Source organism: Hippoglossus stenolepis, chromosome 15 (assembly GCF_022539355.2).
Source record: "Hippoglossus stenolepis isolate QCI-W04-F060 chromosome 15, HSTE1.2, whole genome shotgun sequence".
Taxonomy (NCBI): domain Eukaryota; kingdom Metazoa; phylum Chordata; class Actinopteri; order Pleuronectiformes; family Pleuronectidae; genus Hippoglossus; species Hippoglossus stenolepis.
The window spans coordinates 19155941-19179273 of record NC_061497.1 but is presented as its reverse complement, the minus strand read 5'-3'; the positions used below and the strand labels follow the sequence as shown (position 1 = coordinate 19179273).

At 41.7% G+C, this 23333-nt stretch overlaps 3 protein-coding genes and 1 non-coding gene across 4 annotated transcripts; 2 read left to right on the top strand and 2 right to left on the bottom strand.

Moving 5' to 3' along the window:
- Positions 1-1000: 1000 nt before the first annotated feature.
- On the bottom strand, positions 1001-10479 carry aldh3a2b (aldehyde dehydrogenase 3 family, member A2b). Its single transcript, XM_035179424.2, has 11 exons — positions 10324-10479; positions 9041-9203; positions 8009-8240; positions 5372-5457; positions 4694-4902; positions 4490-4607; positions 3667-3808; positions 3391-3557; positions 3149-3248; positions 2594-2832; positions 1001-1912 (listed from the first exon to the last, which is right to left on the bottom strand). The coding sequence occupies exons 2-11, from the start codon at positions 9200-9202 to the stop codon at positions 1898-1900; spliced, it is 1470 nt and encodes a 489-aa protein (XP_035035315.2). The 5' UTR covers position 9203; positions 10324-10479; the 3' UTR covers positions 1001-1897.
- A 4965-nt stretch (positions 10480-15444) lies between these two features.
- LOC118122495 (homeobox protein prophet of Pit-1) lies at positions 15445-16909 on the top strand. Its single transcript, XM_035179214.2, has 3 exons — positions 15445-15535; positions 15787-15965; positions 16091-16909. The coding sequence occupies exons 1-3, from the start codon at positions 15445-15447 to the stop codon at positions 16907-16909; spliced, it is 1089 nt and encodes a 362-aa protein (XP_035035105.2).
- Positions 16910-17098: 189 nt separating this feature from the next.
- trnat-agu lies at positions 17099-17172 on the top strand. The gene has a single exon. It is a non-coding gene; the product is annotated as a tRNA-Thr (tRNA).
- A 641-nt stretch (positions 17173-17813) lies between these two features.
- vtnb (vitronectin b) lies at positions 17814-22138 on the bottom strand. Its single transcript, XM_035177826.2, has 8 exons — positions 21939-22138; positions 21108-21224; positions 20797-21024; positions 20292-20431; positions 19739-19895; positions 19176-19334; positions 18401-18721; positions 17814-18272 (listed from the first exon to the last, which is right to left on the bottom strand). Exons 1-8 carry the CDS (start codon positions 22000-22002, stop codon positions 18136-18138), a joined length of 1323 nt encoding a protein of 440 aa, XP_035033717.1. The 5' UTR covers positions 22003-22138; the 3' UTR covers positions 17814-18135.
- Between the last annotated feature and the right edge of the window lie 1195 nt (positions 22139-23333).

Sequence of the window (23333 nt, the reverse complement as noted above, 5' to 3'; positions counted from 1 at the left end):
TGTGTGTGTGTGTGTGTGTGTGTGTGTGTGTGTGTGTGTGTGTGTGTGTGTGTGTGTGTGTGTGTGTGTGTGTGTGTGTGTGTGTGTGTGTGTGTCAGCCTTGAAGAAACAAAAAGTGATGGAGCAAACATCCTCACCTGGCGACACCTGGTGGCCACACCAGGAACCGTGATCTTATTTCCAGATCACGCCCGTCAAACTAAAAACTGTGATTATCCCATAAACGTTGTTCAAACCTGGTTTTGAATGTGTTGAAAGGTGCCACAGTTTAATGGTTTAACGGGATCGTCACTGGTTTGACACATCCCAGTGTGTTTACAGCTACATATGTAAAAACACTGATATATATCGCCTCAAGTGGTGTCACAAAATCAAAACTGGCATCACGCACAAAAATCTTCTTTCAAATCTGTTGTTTCCTGTTAGTATGAAACACAAAAGTTTATTAATATTGTGCATATAAACTAACATTATGATGCATCATGAAGATTAGTACATTATGTAGATATGTAGGTTAAGGTTAGGTGAAAATAGAATTATGTTTAGATTAGGTTTAGGTTAGTTTAAATCTACATAATATATAATCTACATTATAGATATTATTATGAAGATTAGAACATTATGTAAATGTTCAATATAATTATTTATTATTTAGATGCCAATCTTTTCCTGCAGGTTAGGTTAACTGGATTCTCTAAATGGTTTGTCTCTGTATGTGATGGACTAACGACCAATGCCAGCAGGGATTGGCTCCTGCTGTCCAAACCCAAGCGTGACCCTCAGAGCCTGAGCAGGATAGATCAATAAATAGACCGATCATTTATTTGTGACATGTATGAACACAGCATCTTAATCACCAGTCGTCGCATGCAACACGTCCACCACTGTGGTCTTGTTCCATGAAACAATTGGTTCAGCCGTATTCTTACCATGTAGATTAATGAGTGGAAGCCATGACACAGAAAATTAGGAAACACACCTGAATAACTTCACAAGCTGATGCCATTAGAAATATATTTATTTCAATATTTATCCAATATAATTGTAAATTCATTTAACTGTTAATTAAAAACCCTCCACGATTAATGGTGTGATTAAAAAAACATTTAGCAACTTATTGTTGTCAACCATTCAAACAAGTTGTTAGAGGCATTTGGTGTTTTAAAAAAAAAAAAGAAGAAATTAAAATGTCCTTCATAAGATTCAGTCTGGTTTGGACACAACTCAAAAGCCGGTGGTGGAACAGACGCACACGGAGACAACACGTACAAACCAAACCTACACCCGGCAGAAATGATCAAGTGCCTTAAGGCTCAATGTCAAGTTGACGGCTGATCCGACATTGAAATGAAACAACAAAATGAACAACTTAATGTAAAATCCTTCACTAGAATACACGTTCATTAACATAAACAAAATCTCAGGTTAGTTTAATTTGAGAAACGATGAGCATTGATGGTGCCGTTAGTAAAAGCTACAGCTCCTGTTCATAGCACAGGGATGTGGGAAAAACCCTAAAATCAGACTGAGATTTACTTTAGCTTAAGGCAGTGTCGCTTGAGCATGTCTTTTGATGTATAATATCAAAAAGAATATTTACTTAACATAAGTATCCAAACCTGATCTGACAGGTTTAAATATAACACAGTGATTCTGAGCAGAGATTTAAGAGCCTTAGGTGGTTAAACAACAATCACCTTCATGAAATTAAAAGCTTCTCTCCACAGTGATTTACATGACACGTCTGGTCCTGAAATGTGAAATACATATTAGGGCAACACCCAAAATATTCTCAAATTTGTTGCAGATCTGATTTGATTCATGCAGAAACTCCTCTCTGGTCCACGGGGGTCAACGGAAACAACAGATTTGTCATCACGACACCGACAGGATGTCTTCAAAGAAGATAACTCTGGAAAAAAAAAAACACACATTCTCCAGTTAGAGGCTCATGAATGTATCTGTGTGCACTGCCGCCGCCGCCAAGTTTCAATGAAAACACACAAATACGACATTAAAGGTAAATGTCTTGCATTCAAAGTTTTACTACGACCACGCATTGACAATATCAAAAGTAAAAGTACTAGTTATTTAAAATGGCGATGAGGTTTGTTGGCTTTTAAAGATATATGAAAATCTGTAATGTATAAAATCTGTTTCTTTACAATGACATTTAATTAGCACAAGCTGTATATACCCAAATCCGGCAACGCTAACTTCTTTACATCATGACCTGAGTGATACCATGTGACGACAGATGATTGGTTAAAATGAAAAGCAGTAGGTTCGGTCTCTAGTGCTGCAAAAGTTAATGTTTTACTCCACTATATACATCTTTTTCAGGCTTTATTGTGACTATATGATCAAAATGTATTTTTCATTGTATATAAGGTTTAGGTCATGTCTAAAGTCAAATAGGATGCAGAGATAAATGGGAAAATGTGGTTTTAAAACTACGGCGTTTACATTTTCAGACTTATTTGTGACTTCTTCATGAATTCTCTCTGTTGTTTGTGGAAATATCTTGAAAAATGTGACCATATTTGGGTGAAATTATTAGCGCGAAGCATCTCTCTTGACCTTCATAACCCACCTTGAACACGACAGCAGCCATCACAGCCAGAGTGGCCAAGAGCGCCATCTGCCCCATCCAGCCCAGGTCTAGATTCTTCAGAAGGAAGAAGCGCACCCAGCCGAGCTTCTCCTGCGTGTGAGGTGGATAGCGCATGCTGTTCATCCCCTCCATCTTCAGCTGTTTGATGAGACAACCACGCAGGTGGCTCAGCTGGTCGAAGCTGAATTTGCCGTGATAGCAGCCCATACCACTGTTCCCTGTACATGACAAACAGGAGAGTTTAACTAGTGTTAGTTTCCGGGGTGATGGCAGTAAATTGGTGCATATGACAAATCTTGATCATATTGTTGCATTGGAACAAAAAGACAGACACGGAAAAATCTTTTGACATGAGATGGTAAAGTGTAAGTGGCCAAAAAGTACAAGTCAGACTGAAACGCCCGTCCAGACTAAAGCGTTACCGTGACATTTTCAAACTGAAACGGGACCAGCAGTGTGTCGAGACTTCTCTGTTTCAGTGGCTCTAAAACTCTAAAGCCATTTCTGTGAGGATTTGTCCTCTTGTGAACTCACCCACTCCTCCAAAAGGCAGAGAGTTGACAGAATAGTGTACGAGGCAGTCGTTGGCCAGCAGTCCTCCACTGGACGTCTCATCCACCATTCTCTTTATCACCTTGTAGAGTAGAGCAAAAAAAACATTACCTTCAATCATGAGTCTAGAACGACAGACTGCACACGTAGGGGTCTCAGGTCTCCATCCGCTAACTACTTTCGCTGAGTGTCAGAATACGTCCTTTGTCTATCAGGTTAAATACCTTGTCATCTGCTGTGAAGACGTAGAGGGCCAGGGGTTTCTCTCTCTTATTGATAAACTTGATGGCTTCATCCAGGCCGCTGACGGGCAAGATGGGAAGCAGAGGTCCAAATATCTCCTCCTGCATTACCTTCGCCTCTGGCTTCACGTCACGCAAAACTGTGGGGGCTAAACACAACACAGAAACACTCTTCATTATTTATTCATCTTCTAGATGCTTTTGAGTCACATATGTCAGGCAGATGCGTCCAGATTGATTTTGTGTCTTGTGTTTTACCTATGTAGCAGTCTGACTCGTCGTTGTCTCCTCCTGCAGCAACGGTGCTGTCGTCCAACATGGCCATTATCCTCTTGAAGTGTCGCTGGTTGATGATGCGTCCATAGTCGGGGCAGGTCTTTGGGTTTTCTGTGTAGAAATCCTACCAGAGAAAACAATGTAAAAATTAAATAAATATTCTTGTGAACGTGGGAGCAAAGAAAACTCTATAAACGAAATGAACAACCCTTAATTGTTTTGCTTCGCTTCCTACATCCGTGCCAAATAATCTCTGTTCACACAAGCACTTTATCTCCGTAACAGCAATAATCCCTGTCTATACAAACACACCTGAAAACGTGTATCACATGACCATTCACTACACTGTGCGTGTGTAAACAAACAGGAGACAGATACTACAAAGGAGGAACATGAGGGATGAGGGATTTCTTGGACCGACAACAAGGCGGAACTCCTGCTGGTAGTTGGCTTGTGATAAGAATCAGTCAGGAAGCTAATAGGAGTGTAAACGTCTCTGTTTCTACTACAACGCAACCCAGAAGCTTGCAAACTAAAAGTGGACCAGCCGTGTTTGAGTCCCTTAAAAACTCTGGAATAGTGTCGATGGCTGTGATAAACGTAGCAAAAGAATGTAGGAGTGACGTTGTTGCTTTCGGTTTTAAAACTCTATTGTTTCTTTACAGTAAAATGCTATTTTCGATTATTACAGATTCCTGCTTGTTTGGTGGTGTGGGCAGCATCGCCTGGTTTTGAAGTTTAGATTGAAATAAATAGATCATTACTTTTCCCTCAGTGCTAAGAGTTGTGTTTTCAGCTTCAGTACCTTGATGGACTTCTTGACCTCTTCGATGACCCGGTCCTGGATGCTCGGCTCACAAAGGATGTAGTCCGGGGCGATGCAGGTCTGACCACAGTTAGTGTACTTTCCCCAGGTGACACGCCTGGAGTCAAAACACGTGTCAGGGCTGACCGTTTACGAGAGACTGGATTCATTTATATGTTATTCAAATATAAAACTTGTTCTGACCGGCAGGCGATGCTTATGTCACAATCCTTGTCGATGTAGCAGGGGCTCTTTCCACCGAGCTCCAGAGTGACAGGGGTCAGATGTTTGGCGGCGGCCTCCATGATCAGTTTGCCCACCATAGAGTTCCCGGTGTAGAAAATGTGATCGAAGCGCTGGCGCAGCAGCTCCTGGGTTTCTGGCACTCCTCCCGATACGACCGGGTACAGCTCCTGACACACGGGCAGAAAGACACAGTCAGGTGTCACGAAGCTGCAAGTGCTAGAAGAAGCACGTTGAATGTCTTCGTGGCGTGTGGGCAGTTTTTACAAAGTCTTAAGTTGTGCATTTTATAGTAAACTAGTTTCATTAGGGCTCTAACCCCAGTGTGGTTACAGATTTACTTTTTTGCAACTGAGGAGCTGTCTTCTATTTCTGCTTTTTAGATGTGTTTATTTGAACAATATATAAGCTAAATAAATGTTGTCTTTGTACAGTATGCATCACTGCCAATATACCATGTAAATACTGAGTCAGCAGAGTATATACTCAGAGAGAGATATTTCTGATAAGTACTCCTGATTATCATGATCATCAACCTTTTTACCCGATCTGATCTTCTTAAGAAACAACAACAGTGCCTTGCTTCACTAGAATGACTGTGGGTGCTTGTTACCCTGACGTTACGGGATCCGTCCTTACTTTGTCGATGTAAAGTGGCAGCAGGTCCTCCATGACCTTTGCGGTGTGAACACAGACCTCAGAGGGCTTAATTACGGCTGCATTTCCTGCACAGGAAAATGACAAACACAACAGATGAGACAAGCAGCTCACACAAAATTAGCTTTTTGCGCAACAATTTGTCTTTGACCATGTGAGTCTGCACAAATTCAATATGAAATATGTTTATGGGCAAGCAAAGTAGTCAAGGAAACCACCTTGACCCAACTCTTGGGATGTTGCAAGGAAACCCCTGCAGCCGACCTCCACAGGGCACTGCCTCAAATATCACCCAGGGTACTGTCAATTCACCGAAGTACACAACGTGCAGGGTGTTGGCCCAGTATAATTGTGAAACTGGCTTGACGATTAACCACTTGATGCTTGAATAAACTTCTAGAGGTGTTTGCTTATGAGTGGGCTGATAAATCAAACATTAGATATAGATTAACCACAGTGTTCACAAATGCTGAAGGAAACCATTGCCTGATATCATGTTGAGAGTTAAAGAGAGGTCTTAGAAGTTAGTCACAAACACAGTCAAACACTTGTGTTGCTTAAGTCTCCTCCTTAAGTTCAGTTCTTCCTGTGTTTGATGTTATTCGGGTAAAACATTACGCCCGTCCCGGTGACTGTTCAACAATGAGTCAGTACTTGCTTAGGTTTTGCCTATTTTTTGTGATGTTTGTCTTCCTTTCTGTTTTAGGTTAGCTGGCTCGACACATTCTTGGAAGCAAGTTAATTAAACTTGAAGACATTTTGATTAATGGAATAATAGTCACCGTTGATGATGACTAATCAATAATTAATACACATGTGAGTTCTGAATACTAGACTACAAATATTGAAATCTACTTTTCCTCTTTTCCCGACTTTCTCCGAAGGGGATGTATGTGAAAACGCAAAAGTCCGAGTGAGAGGCTCCAGACGTTCTGCAGAGTTTCTCAAGGCAGCACCCTAGTGAAACCTTAAAAGCATCAAATGTAAATTTCATATAAATTTAAACATGTTAGATTATGGAAAGCTTATTTTTTTGTGTGGTGGTATATGTAACTCCTGCTTATTACACAGACTACAGTACTTTTGGGCTTTCTGCTTTGTTGGCATCTGTTAGTGGTTGGTTTTGCGTAAAATCCTTTAATTGAAAATAGAACCGCAATTCATTACAGATCAGATGAGGTTTCCATATGTTTCATTATTTCTATTTTACTGCTATTCTAGACTCTCTGATAAAAAATGGTTTACTGTTGAAGACAAAAAAGTAACTGGACTCTTAGTCCTGTTGGTGCTTGGTTAACAAACTTTACAAAAATTCACTCTGGTGGAACACAATCAGTTAAATTCTGCTCATTGTGCAACCTGGAGAAACTCACCTTTAGTAAACAATACTGGACCTGACAGTGTATTTGCATGTTTAAGAATATCTAAATTAAACAACTTCAAAATGTGCAGAATCTAACTAATAAGTCTGGTGATAGCGGCATGATCTTTAACCTGCGTTTGTCAACAAATCAAGGGAAATGACTTATCATCTACTGAGCAGATATTATCCTTCGTGTTAGATCTGATTATGCAGTGGAGCAAAGAGCAAAGTCTGTGCTTTGCAAACACGCGCTGGATATGTTAGAGTTCATTCTCATTCTCTCAAATTTAACCCAAATCAAGAACAAATGAACCATCTACCTGCAGCAGCTCTCTTTATCACTATTATGTAGAACGGTCACTACGGACAAGCAACACACAAGACATTGGAGCCAATAAAGAATGAGACTAAAGACTGTTAGGATACTGCAGTGTCATGCTAAACTGTAGCAAGCAAACACTCAGCGCTCAGGTTTGCATCACAAAGTGCTCGGGGCTGAGCCAAGTCACTTGATTCAGAGGTCGGCCTCTGAGACAATCAGGAATTATTCACGGGCTCACTCATTATCTGGGAGCGGGGCGATTCACTCAGAGATTAACGTCGCCCTTTGAGATGTTCACACATGCAATCACACCGTAACCTGCACTCATGACGACACACACCCACAAAATACATAACTCACACCTCTATCATGCGTAGAGTGGAGAAGAGTTCACAGAGTGACCTTTGACCCACTCTAATCAGAGGCAAAAGGGAAAAGAAAGACGGTTGCGAAATGCCAGGATTAAAAAAAAGGAACTTGAGTGGTTGTGATCACAAGATGAGGAAAATGAACAGGACTGACAAATTAGTGTTATAACAAATAATTGAGGTTATGTTTTCATCCCTGTCTGTTGGTTTGTTTGAGTGTTAGCAGGATTATGAAAAAACTAGACACAAAACTTGTTGGAAGGATTTGACAAAGAAAAGAACCAATTAAATCAGCTCCAGAGGGATTGGTCTAGTAGCTTGACCTCTTGTGCTATTCGGGGTAATTAGGAAAATGTTGGCGTTTGCAAATCTTGCATCAGAGTTTCAAAATGAAACTGCGACACTGTGCATCATGGCTGCACAAACAAGTCCCCTCACAAAGTCCATCACAGGGGGAAACGACGATATCAGATAGAAATGTGAACGCTGCCCTTGATACATCACACACCCGCTGCCCTTTCACCCACCCCACAAACACACACACACACACACACACGCAACAGTACCAGCAGCAATGGCTCCAATGAGCGGTTGGATGGTGACAGCCCAGGGGTAGTTCCAGGCCCCAATGATCAGCACCACCCCCAGCGGCTCCGGCTTGATGTAGACTGTGTCGGAGATGGTCAACAGGTTCTTCTCCACTTTTCGAGGGGCTGCCCACTCCTTCAGCTTCCCGATGACCAGGTTGATCTCCCCTTCCAGACCCACGGTCTCATACAGCTGCGTCCCCACCTCACTCTGATGGGATGAAAGCAGCAACATGTCGTTTGTGGACTCGGAGAAAGTCTTTGAATTTGAAACCGCATCTGGATATCTTCCCAAATGTCTGAGCTTAACTCTTACCTCATGATCAAAGTTTCTGTTAAATCCCTTGCGGATATTTTAACCTTTAACTGCACGTTTAGCTTGTTTTGCACTCTTCCTCTGATACCTTCTTTGTTCGCATTCATAGATTCTTCTTTTTTTTATAGCTCTTATTTTAACATATCTTAAAGTCAAACATTGGAGGACTCACGCCTTCATTTGAGTTGGTGAACTGTGTAAACAACAGAAACACCAGTGGAAATAAATGTGGGACTACACTAGGGGGCTCAGTTATTTCCACATGTAACTGTTTAACAGATACATTCGGTTCCTTCTCTTTTGGTTTCTCCTGAATCTAGAATGCCTGGAGGAGAAATGTTCACATGTCACAGCATGGTTCTGTTGTTGCAAAGTAGAGGAATTCTCCCGGCAGAGAGAGAGAGACCCTGTTACCCCCTTTTCAATGTGCACTAGCTACAGCATGCCTGGTCATTCCTTGCGGCTGCTGTGTCAGTATAGCATCTTGCTGGTCAATTAGGCTCCAAGGCCAAACCCCTCCCAACCCCCACTACAGCATGTGGCATCAAAACATTTTGACCGAACAGCCCTGAAGCTATTTCAAACCAAAAACATCTAAAAGTCTAAAACAACAGACTCAAAACCTACTTATTAGGTTTATTCCAAAGCTTTCCCAGAGATACAAAATAGTTGATTATACTGTAATCCCGGCTCACCTTATTGAGATCTTTCTTGACGGCATCTAAAATCTCCTGCTGTCTCTCTGTGAATAACCGCCGTAGGTTCTTCAGCTGGCGGATGCGATGCTCTAAACATTTGGACCTGCCTGTTTCGAAGGCCTTCCTGGCACAAGCCACCGCCTGCTGCTCCCTGGACATCCTGCCAACAAAATAAAAAAGACAAGATAGTTTTATTTCAGCCGTTCTAACAGGCGCTATAAAGGGGGGGGGGGGTCTCATTAATAATAGACATCATTGACATAGAGTCCATTAAACATCCATTAACTGCGTATGAGTACTTTAAGTGTAGCACTATCAGACCAGGTACTTTATCTTTATTTATACTGAGTGAGCGCTGATATACTGCAGGTAGCCGTGCTTGCTAGCTATTTATCTAATAGATTAAACAACTACCAGCGACCACACCTGTTTACCACGACTCTTTGCAGTCCGGCCCCGAGGCTCTGGACCAACCAGCCTGAGGAGATCAGGTCAGCTGACTCACTGAAGTATTTTAAGTCTCTTCTTGAAACATACTTTCATCAGAGATGCCTTTCCTGAGTCTTAACTTTCTTTTATAACTTTCGTTTAATTTATTTTACCTGCTTTCTTCTAAACCTGATGTTTCGTGACCTGTCTGCTTTTAACTTGCAGCCTTTGTAACATATATTTTTGAAAAGTGCTCTATAAATAAAGACTGTTATTATTATTATTACCCCTGAACCTCCAGAAAGTGTTTAGTGGACTCGAACCCTTCACCCACCTCCTCCAGCGGCAGTGGTGAGGAGATAATGAGTGAATTCTCATTCTTGGGAGACCTCTCCCTTTAAATTGGAGTTTTTCTCTCCCAGTGCAAATCAAACTGCAATGTGTTGAAATGAGCCCTGTGCATGAGACACTGGTTCCACTCGGTGAATACAGACAGTGAAGGACAGCGGGTCACCTGAAGCCTGTTTTCACGGAGCTGCAGAGAACTGTAAAATGAAACCACCATTACAATCACTGGTTCCCAGTTAAATGTCCACACAGACAAACACAGGCTGCATGATAATGGAAGTTTATCACACTGTATTTACAGCGTCACTGTTCCGCACTGGTCTTAAATATCGTCCTGGTCTCGTTTATCGGCTGATTTAAGTTGTTATTGGTCTCTGTCCCCCTCGTAGACACTGTTCATCGCTTCTCTTCGGGACATTTGTCCGGATCCTTCTCGCCTTTCAGCCGAATGCTCTGAAACAACAGAGAAATCAGCTGCAGTGCTTTTATGATTTTATTCCTACCTGAGTAGTTGGAGCTTCTGGAGAGTCCTCTGGGTTTTAGACGGGGAGATGGTCCGTAGCACAGGAGCCGAACTGTGACAGTTACCCAGGAAAGGAGCTCCGCTTTCCCCGTTAGGTCACTCCCCCTCTGGGGAGGAGGGCGGGGCCCACCCGGATGCAGCTAGCCGCTAGCCTTCTGCCATGCTATGATATGGAGGAGACAAAATAAACATAAATATATGATAAATAACAATATAAAACACCAAACATCCACATATAGATGATAAATAACCATATAAACTCCAAACATCCACATATAGATGATAAATAACCATATAAAACTCCAAACATCCACATATAGATGATAAATAACCATATAAAACTCCAAACATCCACATATAGATGATAAATAACCATATAAACTCCAAACATCCACATATAGATGATAAATAACCATATAAAACTCCAAACACCCACATATAGATGATAAATAACCATATAAACTCCAAACATCCACATATAGATGATAAATAACCATATAAAACACCAAATATCACAAAGAAATAGAAAACGACATTAAAACACACAAATCTACCTAAATAGATGAAAGAGGTATAAAGAGATAACAATGACCATAACAAACACAAAATTACGACATTAAGATGAAAATAATGACAATGAAAGACGCAAAGACACATAAACACACAAAAAAGACAAAATGCCCACAAAGAGATGAAAAATGAACATAAAAATACAAAATAACCACAAAGAAATACAAATATTAGATCAGAAAATATCACACATACAAGAATAATCAACACAGAGGGAGGAAAATTACAATAAAGATTCAACCATATTGACGCAAGACAACAACCGGAACAACCAAAACAAAAGTGGCCACAAATAGAAGAGACCTCACTGTCACATAGAAAACCAAAAATGTGCCAATAAATAAAAGCAATATCTTAATATCTTTGCAACAGTTTCATGAAAACGATGTTATCATGTGTAATAACTTCTCTGTTGTGGATGTGGAAGTCTTTTATCCAATGCCAGTAGTCACACTCGAGCTTTAGATCTCCGCACCATGTGACCTAATGATCCAGTCTGACCTTCCTGATATCCCGTCACCCATCCGGCCTGATCCAAGTCCCAGAGAAGCAGTAAAGTAAAGTCCAGTTTATTTATCTATTAATAAATACTATAGTAAGAAACTGCAGGTTTTATTACTTTCCATAGAAAATATACACATCAAATAATAATAATAATTTTATAATAATAAACAAACATTATACACTATACTCATATCTCATTTTTCGGAACGGGATGTTTACATAATCATACCAGTTTCAGCTGATAGTTAAACCATATCAGTTCCCAAATTGCTGGGTGTTCTGCTCTGCACGCCTGCTTCCTGTCGACCACTGTCTCCCAAAGTCAAGCTCAAACTACCCAACTGATCCCAGTGCTGTGAACAGTGCTCAGAGAATCTACATGTACTTCAGAGCATTAATATCCAGTTGTTTTTCGTAACTTTAAAGCAGCAGCAACTCATCCTCTCCTGCAGGCCCTTCTTTCCCAGCAGAGGTTGATGTACTCTCATCCGCTGCCAAACTGGAATCACACTCAGCTTCTATTTTCCAGATCCAGAAAGGCTTTTTTTTTTACGACACAGCACATAGGCCATGGAGTAAACCCGTCTGCTCAGCCATGCAGCGCGTGGATCGGGCCCAAAAATCTCACGGGTTGACAGGAAATGTGGATGGAGTCTCCACATCAAACAGTGGGTTGAGGAGCGGTGTTTGTGTATTGTGAAGGAGGGAGCGAGGATGTCGGTGAGGGAGAGGAGGCCAGAGCGTCATTCACACCTGAGTGTCGATCCTGATCTCTTAGAGAGGAGTGTGGACACAGGAGAGCAGCGTTCCTCTGTGTGCACACCTGGGTTTGTGAGGTATAAACCGAAGCATTCAGGCACGGAGAGGACAGTTTGTGTATTGTGTGTGTGTGTGTGTGTGTGTGTGTGTGTGTGTGTGTGTGTGTGTGTGTGTGTGTGTGTGTGGTGTGTGTGTGTGTGTGTGTGTGTGTGTGTTGTGGTTTTATGGAAAGGTCAGGAATATTTGGGTTGAAGAGGAAGCATGAACAGGGAATGAGGAAATATGAAATGTCTAATAAACGTCCATTTCTGATTTGACCTTTGCTGTTTTAGCTAAATTAATTTATATTAAAATATACCGACTCTAAATCAAACAAAATCTTTTCAGAAAACCAAATAGTGAGTCTGACATGGCAAAGAAATGCATTTTCACTCTTAAGCAAACAGTAAGTGAAAATTGTTTTTCTCTCACACATAAATACACGAGTGAAGAATTAAAGGAAAAATAGAGGAATGATTAACAATATAACCAGGAAGAGAGAAACACTAACCATAACAGATAGATAGATAGATAGATAGATAGATAGATAGATAGATAGATAGATAGATAGATAGATAGATAGAGAGAGAGAGAGAGAGAGAGAGAGAGAGAGAGAGAGAGAGAGAGAGAGAGAGAGAGAGAGAGAGAGATAGATAGATAGATAGATAGATAGATAGATAGATAGATATTTGTGTATTCTCATTATTTCTGAACACAGGTGCCACACATTTGAAAAGTTAAGGAGTATAATTTGACAGTAAAAATGTTTGTAAAATGTTTGTCTTACACTGAAGTGCAGGGTTGTATGTTAAAAACTTAAATCTATGTGTGTTATTGAATTATGAATTAACAAACAGCCTTGATAATGTTACTTCCTGTATCTTAAACAGTGGAGCCAGTCATAATGTCTCAAGAACTTTTAACATAAAATAATTCATTGATTAATTAAAATATAGATATATACAATACTGCACAATGGTGTGTGTTTGAGACTTTAAATTAACAAACGGTCAAATTCTGCCACCTAGTGACAATGTTTATTATCTTGAACTCTCATTGTGTCTCCACAGTAACAAATGCAGATGTGACGTGTGACCTTCCCGATAATTTTGCGTCCATCAAGGCTATAATACTAATACTAATTTAACTTTAACATGTAGACTCACTCCGATTTCAACCTGGATCCCAAACTTTCACATCGTTAGTGTGTGTGTGTGTGTGTGTGTGTGTGTGTGTGTGTGTGTGTGTGTGTGTGTGTGTGTGTGTGTGTGTGTGTGTGTGTGTGTGTGTGTGTGTGTGTGTGTGTGTGTGTGTGTGAGAGGTCACAGTGGAAGCATGTGACCTGGTTTCTGTCTGCGGTATCGACATATTGTCATCTTAATGGGAGTCATGTGACAGCAGCAGCAGTGGTTTGTGATCTTGATGGTCCTCTGTTGGTGTGAATGTGCAGCACTTCACTGCTTCAATGTGTGAGTCCATCATCAGGGTTATTGTGTCTTCTCCTTATTCCTCTCACATCACGTGCTCTCCATGTGACCGTGTGAATATTTAATGACAACATGTAGATTATAGCATCACACAGGAAATATCAATTAAAATAAAAGTGTAGTGTAGGACAGCGTTTTATGCAAATGTTCAATTATTAGCTTTCTGAGTCATGTCTCGTGTTAGGACCCCCATTAGTCACTTTATTTGTCAGTTTGAATAAATACAAAAATAGAAATAAAAATAATATCTTTATTTATATGGTGCTTCTCAAAACATAGTTACAAAGTGCTTCACAAATAAAAAAAACTAGTAAAAATACTTACAAAATAAACATAAAATCAAATAACAACAACAAATAGATAAATGCTAATAAATAAACTCAATTCTAAACGATACAAATTAAACAATAAACGCATAACAGAAATTTAAGCATGACCTCCCAATACAATTATAATAACTGGAATCAGGAAAAAATCATCAAAAAACAGTTGTTGTTCAGATGAAGTCAGAACATTATGGTCTAGCTTTGATCCGGGGGTCACAGGAAATAGGTTTTTAGTTAATGTTTGCATGTAAAAAATAAATTCAGTCATAAACGCATTAAAGTTTGGAGATGATTTACAAAACCTTGCTTTATACACGTGACATTTACCAACTATGATCTTAAAGTTAATCATGTAAGACAAATACTTATAACGTTTGAATCTAGTGATGTCTTTATGTACTTTTTAGAGAATGACTAGTCTTGTTATGAACAAAACTTTCTCCGTCTCCCTAAAACATAGACAACGCAGGCAAGTAAGAGCAAAATTGTTTCTGGCCTCGTGTTTGTAAATTCAAATCCAGCTCCTGAGTCTGGCACCGAGCGTCTGGATCTGCCCGTGCGTGGGGCTGTGCGCTATCCGGTGTTTTGATGTCTCGATCGGTGGAAGCGCAAGCGACAAGGAAGAGGAGTAAAAAGTTTGTCACCTCGACACATTACAGTTGACTGAAGCCTCACACTCCAACAACCGCTTCAATACACTCCCACCGTCCACAGAGTGTGCTTTCTTCCCCTAAGTGCGCACCAGGAGGCAGCGCGCTGTGGAGGGGAGGATGTCTCACAGACTGAAAGTGTTGCTTTTTAACTGACGTGTTATTATTATAGGGTTGTGTGAGTCCAAATAGCTTATTCTACTTTAAGAACCGTGCAGATAACAGAAAGCAACTGTGTAAATTACTTTTATTATTGTTACCATTCCCCCAAGGACTCAGTGCGTAACCATTTCCACTTGTAAGCCTACATCCAACGGGCCTAAGTGTTGACTTATAGCCCTTATGATATGTTTCCTTCTGTTTATTTTTAGTGTTGTGGAGATTTTAAGCGACATATCAGTTCAGATTACCTGGAGGATGTCAGAGTTGTGACCTGGCACCACATGCTGCACGCCAGGACAAGCTCCCTCCAGGTTCAATTGGCACATTAACGGGTCTTCGGGGATCGCACAGACACCTATTAGCCGTGCTGCCACTAATAGGTGAAATGACACATCAAAGACACGCGCTAGGGTGCGGTTCGGTGCGGGGTGGGGGTGCGGGGGGTCGTGTTTGTCTGTCAAGCAAAGTATAAAACGCTTTAAAGCCCTATGCGTCTTCACCAGTGCCAAGGAGACCTGCGGGGACATACTGCTGCTGCTTCAGCCCCAGAGAAGAAACAAAAATGGCATTTGGATTGGATTTTACCTGCACGAATGCTTCTGAGATGCACTCGTTTTACCCGGGACACTATTGGCCCACTTCAGGCCTGGATGTAAACAACATCGACGACGATTACGCACAGGAGCCAGAGCGAGGTGAGTGATTCAAAACCTAATTTCAAAACTGGTTCAGGCACCAGAGGTCATAAGAATACACTGCATGTGTTGTGCTTTAATAATATACATGTTACAGTTTGTAACGTTGAGTCTAATCCACTATCCTTGTGTGCCAAGTTGTGCCAATTCACCTTTCTACATCCTAAATCTGTGTTTAATCCTAATTTAGAAAAATTAAAAGCCATTCAATACAATAACCGTTAGCTAACATGTTTGTTATCTCCCTGTAGTCCGTCACGAGGCTGCCCACAGGCCGTGCTCGGACACCCAGCGCCGCCGGAAGCGCACGACTTTCAGCAAGGCGCAGGTGAGCGAGCTGGAGAGGGCCTTCTCCGTCACACACTACCCGGACATCAGAATGAAGGAGTCCCTCGCCTCTGTCACTGGACTACCAGAGTCCAAAATCCAGGTATGACTAATGCGCCACACCTCATATGCGTGATTTTTGGATAAGCACTTCCCCTGCGTAACTTTGGATGAGCCCCATTGTTGCATTAGAAGTAACCTCAAGTCTCTCTCTCTCTCTCTCAACAGGTCTGGTTTCAAAATAGACGCGCACGCTATTTCAAGAGCAAGAAGCCATCCAGAGAGGCCCCCACGGGCACCACCGGACCGGGAACCTTCCGTCCCCACTTCACGCACATCCCGGCCCCCAACACATCGCTGCCTCCTGCTTTCTCCCCCACACCGAGCCTCCCGTCTCCAGGGTACCATGCTCAAAGTTTACCGAGCCTCCCGTCTCCTCCAGGGTACCCTGCTCAAAGTGTACCCAGCCTCCCGTCTCCTCCAGGGTACCCTGCTCAAAGTGTACCCAGCCTCCCGTCTCCTCCAGGGTACCCTGCTCAAAGTGTACCCAGCCTCCCGTCTCCTCCAGGGTACCATGCTCAAAGTGTACCCAGCCTCCCGTCTCCTCCAGGGTACCCTGCTCCAAGTCTACCCCAGTCCACCCGGCTCTCCACCATCCTGGGGAGTCAGGCCATGTCCCTGCGCGGCCCCACATCTCCCGTCGCCGCGGACCAAGTTCCTCAGGACCATTACTACCAGACCCCGGACTTCACAGACTCCAGCCTCTTCGCGTTCCCACACGGTGGTGTCGCTGAGTGGGACTTCACCGAGGAGGCTTTTCCTGGAGGGGCACAGGGCTCCCAGCCCGCGGGCAGCCGCTGCGGTGCAGCCGCTCATCCACGACCCAGGCACAGCGTCCAGAGTCAGCGGCTCCAGCACCGCCGGAGCTCCTGCAGCACCGAGCAGTCCCCGGACGACCTGTCCGACCTGTGCCTCCAGGACCTGGGCGACTTCAATCTGTCCGATCTGGAGATTTCTGCAGCAATGATCGATTATCTCCTGGGGTGATTGTTCGAATATTTAAGATGGCACTGTAATTAGAGTATTTATAATGGAAAGGAGTAGAAGAATACATGTAAAGTAGAACTATGCAGATGAGTGTATTATAAGGAAATTACAAATAAAATATATATTTTGGACCCATCATACATGTGTGGCTTTGTATATAACGAGTAATAACGCCTGGTGTCGTCACGTGGTGCCGTGGCTTAGTTGGTTAAAGCGCCTGTCTAGTAAACAGGAGATCCTGGGTTCAAATCCCAGCGGTGCCTTTTTATTTTTTAAATTTTTTTATTTCTCCATAATTTTCAACGAATCGCGTGAGCAGCAACATTTCCACCCTGAAAATGTGTAACCCGAGTATTTCAAAAATACTTACTGAGAGTACTGCAGTAACACATAGGAGCTTTTACACTGGAAACCTGAGGCCATCACTCCAGCTGTGACAGTATAATCCGTATATAGTTACATAGTTTATGGTTAATACTCTGTATATGGGCAGTTAGCAGCGGTGGAAGTATTCACATCCATTACTTCAATCTCAAATACAGCAACACCATGAAAATCAGATACGAAATCAGATACGTTTTTGCACAGACAATTCAGGGGCAGTTGTTCAAAGCTGCTTGCAGACATTGAGGGGCTGCCCTTCGGCGATACGGGTCAACGCCACTGTCTATGTGCTCTCAACAAAAACATGTGATCTCTGAATTTATGCGTTACAAACCTGCCTCTGCCTGCTGCGCCACCCGTCGCCCGAACGCCCGGGAGATTTCTGAGTCGTTGTGAACGTGTCTGAGGCGAGAATCTCCTGCTGCGTTGTTCATGTGTGAAAGGCAAACTCTGCAGACCCAAATTTAAAATTCATTCATTTTACCCCTCTCATAATTATGCATGAAAATAAAGCTGCATGTTGTAGTACATCTTTTAATTACACGTTTATTCAAGTAACCACACATGAGGATGTTTAATACTTAATTACATCACAAAAAAATCTCTTGCCGTCTTTTGTCCAGCAGCAAATTACTTATTACTGAGGAGGTTTTGTCAACACAGGACCTCAGGGGACATTAGAGGGGTATTGTGAACAAAATGCTTTAACATCAACAATAATTCACCTAATCATAAATTCATACTATAATTACTTTAAGACGAACTTGTATTTGAACAAACCAGGTGTGCACACAGAGGAACGCTTGTATTTGAGTGGATTTCTATTCATTTCCTCAGGCAGCCTATTTCTTCTCTGCCCTTGATTCATCCGGTGTCTCCTCGTACTTGCAGCCCAGCCAGTATTTCGCAATGGATCGTGGGTATGGCGGGTTGGCGGCGTCCACACGTTTCGTCTGCTGACTCACTCTGTAGTATTTATCTGCCATTAAAAAAAAGAGGAAGGAAACACACAGACAAAAAAGCTGTTAAAGGGAGAAACTTCTTTTATGCCTGTTCTGTGGAAATAAAGTCTGATTTAGCGATTAAAATAACTCCATGTGTTCTTACCTCCCTTGAAAAAATACACATTTTGAACAGGAGCGCTCCGGTACGCCTCTGTGGGGTTCTCATCGACGATGTCGCTGTAGTCGGCGTAATCAGACCAATCATCATAACCCCAGAAATCATCGAACAGCACATGGCGACTCTGCCGTCTTCGCTGTTTACGCTTCTTGCTGGGCTTCTTCTTCCGCCTCCTCACTGCTGGAGTGGGCGATGGCGTGGGCTTGGGGCTGAGGTAGACTCGTCCGACCATGGCAGCATCTACAGGAGACCTGAGGCCCTGCCAGTCCCGGCTGATGATCCGAGGGCCAGTGTGGGGATTGCTGACTGAAGGTAGAAGAAACAAGGTCGGAGTCTTTTACCGTGAAGTGATGTTATTCATGCATGAACATAAGACATGAATAATGTGCACTAACACTAGTGTATTCTAAGTATGGTTTAAAACTATTTACATCCATTACAGTTTGAATTTTTCAAAATCTTTTTTTTAACCTCTAAAGGGGTTGGGGATTCAAAAAAAGTAATTTGACACATTTATGTTGGCATTTATAAACTTTCCAAATATAATTTCTCTAATAATACTTCAACAATTGCCGGGATGGGTCATGTGGTCATTAGTGATCTGGTGGTTTAATGCATCCGTGTGTGTTTTGTGTTCTCTATGTAATTTAATTGTGGGGCTATCAATGCTGTGGTAAATGATTTTGGTTTATTGTCATTTACTTGCTCCTACAAACAAATAAACATTATATATAAAGAAGAAAACACAGATGAGTCTTACAGGAGTCTCCAAAGAGCTGCGTGAAGAAATCCTCCCACGTCTGATCGCAGAAGAGGTCCGTGTATCTCGTGAACAGCACAGACGGCGAGGACCTGCTCATGCGGACACACTCCTCGTGGGAAGGCTGGTGCTTGAACTCATACTCGTAATAGTTTTGCCCTGGAGAGAGAAACACGCACATGAGATATGATCAACTGAGGACATGTTGAAATGTCACAGCATTATTTGCCCCAACAATATGTCAAGATGTATAAAATAGCATAAAATGTTCATCAAAAATGTAATTTAATTGAGAGGTAGATATATAAATGGTTACTTTCCACCTCTGGAAGTTCAGGACCCCCAAGAGGTTGCAAAATAAAGGTTGGTAAAAAACCAACTAACTAACTATAAAAATGAAAAAGCCAGAATTTGTTAAAAAGTTGAGATGCTTAAATTTAATGGGTCATGAGCACAAGCAACATCTTCACAATACTTTATTTCTTTGGGGACCATCACAGTTGACACTGGTGACAATGCACTTCTAAAAAACTGAAAAATACCAGACATCTCTTCATGAATACCTTTGAAAAAGTAAACTTTCTCTTTGCCACGGTGGCTTGGTGCCGGGACGGCAAACGCAGCGTCAGTGTTGTCTGGTATGCCGTCAAATCCGACCGAAATGAGCCGTGGATATTCCGGATCCAAGACGTCGCCGTTAAACCTCCAGTACTTGTTGCCCTGAGACACAATAGATTCGAAGCCCCAAAAACTGAGGTTTGAGGCTGCTGCGGAAAAGCTCAGAATACAATAAATACCTGAAATAATTACTGCACCCATTGTATCTGCAGACCTAATACCTAATAAAGAAGAACAATGCTAAAATATGTCCACCGAGGTCAAATAGTCCCATTAGATTCAATTAAACTGCACCAAATTATACACATACAACTTTAACTTTTAGCTCCAGGCCCCAGTGTAAGATTCAGCTGATTGTTCTGTTTGTCTTTACAGATTCAAACCTTTTCTAAACCATCACACAAATGAGTAATACTCCTTTTAGAATTTGTATGAGTTCCCATGTTCATAATAATAATAATATTACACATACTATTACACACTCTTCACAGTTTCTACCTTAAAGATGTAGGATTTCCCCTGACAGTTGATGCGTGTGAACGCAGCGTCGATGGGTCCTGCTATTCCCCACACGTCCTGGATGAGTCTGGGGTAACCAGGAAGAACAGACTTGTCGTCCAACTCGAAAAAATATTCACCTACAGGAGAAGAAGCATGGATGGGAAGCCGGGAAGTAGTTATCATCATCACTATCATCTGACATCAGACGCCTGACCAAAGAGAAGCAGTTCCAGCCGTCGCTTTAGAGTTTGATGTCTGGATTGTAATTCATAATTTCTACGGAGTTAATCAATAAATTAAAACATTTTTGCAAGCCTGTTACTTTTGGCGTTACTTTTATTCCAAAGGTCTGGATCCTAAGAAAATAAACTCTTTTTTCAAACACTGCTGGATAAACTCGGGGCCCATGATGATTATCTGAAACGTTTTTGGGGGGTTTTGGGAAACCTCACATTTGGGGACTGTGGAGAAAGTGCTCTCCACAACCAAAAGGTAGGTTTACCTCTGAAAGCATAGATGGAGCCATTCTTCAGCTGCAGAAAAGCATCAAAAGGTCGCCCGCTGCAGGGCACTGCGTCAGGGTCTGCAGCTGGGGTGGGGCCTGGTGTGGTGATGGGTGGGAGAGAGACAACCGCTGGAGCTGTGTGGAAAGTTGGTGCAACAGTCGTAGCCACGGGCGTCACAGTTTCTGTGGTGTCCTCTTCTGCATCGAAGGTGTCACCCCGAGCGACTGAGGGTGGAGGAAAGTTTCATCAAATGAGAAATAAAACATTTGACCATTTATTTATGGTAACATGCTGCAGCTCCACTGACTCTTTTTGGGGCACACGGAGTCAAAGTCTCCGCAGCAGCTTCCATAGTACACACACATGGAGTCGCACTGGCATTTCCTCTGTGGATCGAAGGAGCCACACTGACCCACACAGGACTCTGTGGAGACATTGTACGACAGTGATACCGTGAAGTAGTACTCAGATACTAAAGGTAAGTAAAAGTAACATGGCTACATAAAGTACAGGGTTTTTTCTGACCTCCGACTAGATGCTACTTATTTATAATATAATATCTATATTTGATGTGTTAATCATATTTTTCTTTATTGTAAAAAGTAATTTAGCCAGTAAAAACATTTAAAACTGATTTTAAAATGCTGTTGTTTTCAATCAGGGATTAATACATACACATAGTTTTTATATGCTCAGATATACTGTATGGTAAACAGGGGAGTATACATAATAAATGTATTTAAAGGTAATGCATTTTTATAATAGTACAACACTTCACTGATTATAATAATAACAATAATTATTATAATAATTATAATTATAAATCTATTTGAGTCCAACTGATATGGATTATTTTGGGGCCAATGCTGATAAAAGTTAGTTTAAGACTTCTGATAGCGATATACTCCTCCATACATATTAAAAAATGGCAATTATTCCTCGATATTAATAACAGACCTAATATATACATTTATACATTTAATTCCTGTGTGATGTAGCCACATAAACATGCTCAAAATGTTTTTATTGTCACATAACTATATTATATATACATTTTGATTAGTAGTATATTCCCTAACCTGTGGTGACAGAACACAATCTCTAAATAAGAAAGTATTTATTTTTCTAAGAGACTTACTTTCTGCAGCCAAGGTGACGTCCAGCAGGACGACGAGGCCCAGCAGAGTCACTGCTGGCTTCATGTCGCCTCACAGAAAATACTCCACCTTCAAACGCAACAAAGTAAAGAAGTGGAATTTAAATTCAGCAGAGAACAGTGCACTTTTCACTGTAGTGCAGCCAGATGAGTGTGAACTGACTGTCCCACTTCGGGGAGCAGCGTTGTGTGCAGATGGCGATCGATTGGTATTTTTCAGGAGTTGATGACCCCGGGCCGTCAACACTTTGATAATCATTAAACTGTGATGGCTGATCTCTGTCCTGTTTGTCCCAGATACATCAACATGATTACTCTGAGGCACAGAATAAACCCACTGACTAGACGGTTACAGCCAATGTCAGCTTCCTGGTTATTTAACAACAATGAGACTGATAATGGAGAATAAATGTTGTATTGTTTTTCTGTTTAGTCGAATGTTTCTTAATAGGGAAGATGCTTCAAATGCAAAATAACTAATAAACTTTGGACATGTACTATTCTAATGATAAACTGCAGACTGTAGGGAGCCTGAGGGAGTGAGTGTCAGAGCTCAATCATTGTGTAACTGGGCCAGTAGTTTTTCTCTATTGATCCCTGGTAAAAAAAACAAACATAGACAACCCTAAAGCAAACACACAGATTCTTCCAAATGCAGCCCTGGTAACTACACTGACATATAAAGCGACACAGTAAGAAAATATAGGACAATTTGTAGGTCTGGCAGTGAGCCCTCGCCTCACCCTCCCCTTTCCATGTGTGTAGGGGAGACTGTACAGTGGCCTTCAGGTAACTTCTGTCTGTCGACCCTTTGTTTGCTTTGCTTTGTCTGTCTGCTTTGCTGCATCATTGCTAGAAGTGGCCCACACGTGTGAGCTATCAGGGCAGGAATGCTCCTTTTATCCCTGCCACAAGGTGGAGCACTTGTCCATCAGGTGCTTCTCTCGATGGCTGACGGTGTTTGTTACCAAGAAAAAAGTTTAATATTTTTTAAATTGCCATAATAAAAGACATAATCAAAACATACTCATGTAATCATTGATAATGTAACTATGATATAGATATGAAAATTTCAAATATAATATAATCAGTCATTCATTTTTGTGGTGTGATTGTGAAATCACAAATTAAACACTCAAGAGACTCAAAATTAGCTTAATCACACACAAAAGAGAGACACAAACAGGTTCTGTCTCTTTCAGGGGGTTCGGGGGGGGATTGTGGGACATTTCTGGGCCAGGGGACCATTTTCTCATGATCCGTCCATGGGCCACAAAAATCTTTCAGCTGCCGAATGCTCCTGACCTTTAGTGAACCCTGACAGAGCTGAACTCCTTCACACTATGAATCCGTCTTTTGTTTGTCTGTCTCCTCTCC

What these genes read in the sequence shown, in the direction of transcription:
- aldh3a2b (XM_035179424.2), bottom strand. Translation starts at nt 9,202, where the DNA reads ATGTCCAGGGAGCAGCAGGCGGTGGCTTGTGCCAGGAAGGCCTTCGAA. An exon ending in CATTGGAGCCATTGCTGCTG is followed by an intron (nt 5,458 to 8,008) that starts GTACTGTTGCGT and finishes TTTCCTGTGCAG; the next exon opens with GAAATGCAGCCGTAATTAAG. An exon ending in TGCCACTTTACATCGACAAA is followed by an intron (nt 4,903 to 5,371) that starts GTAAGGACGGAT and finishes CCCGTGTGTCAG; the next exon opens with GAGCTGTACCCGGTCGTATC.
- LOC118122495 (XM_035179214.2), top strand. Translation starts at nt 15,445, where the DNA reads ATGCACTCGTTTTACCCGGGACACTATTGGCCCACTTCAGGCCTGGAT. An exon ending in CGCACAGGAGCCAGAGCGAG is followed by an intron (nt 15,536 to 15,786) that starts GTGAGTGATTCA and finishes ATCTCCCTGTAG; the next exon opens with TCCGTCACGAGGCTGCCCAC. An exon ending in TACCAGAGTCCAAAATCCAG is followed by an intron (nt 15,966 to 16,090) that starts GTATGACTAATG and finishes CTCTCTCAACAG; the next exon opens with GTCTGGTTTCAAAATAGACG.
- vtnb (XM_035177826.2), bottom strand. Translation starts at nt 22,002, where the DNA reads ATGAAGCCAGCAGTGACTCTGCTGGGCCTCGTCGTCCTGCTGGACGTC. An exon ending in CTCCATCTATGCTTTCAGAG is followed by an intron (nt 20,432 to 20,796) that starts GTAAACCTACCT and finishes CTTCTCCTGTAG; the next exon opens with GTGAATATTTTTTCGAGTTG. An exon ending in GCAGCTCTTTGGAGACTCCT is followed by an intron (nt 18,722 to 19,175) that starts GTAAGACTCATC and finishes TTCTACCTTCAG; the next exon opens with TCAGCAATCCCCACACTGGC.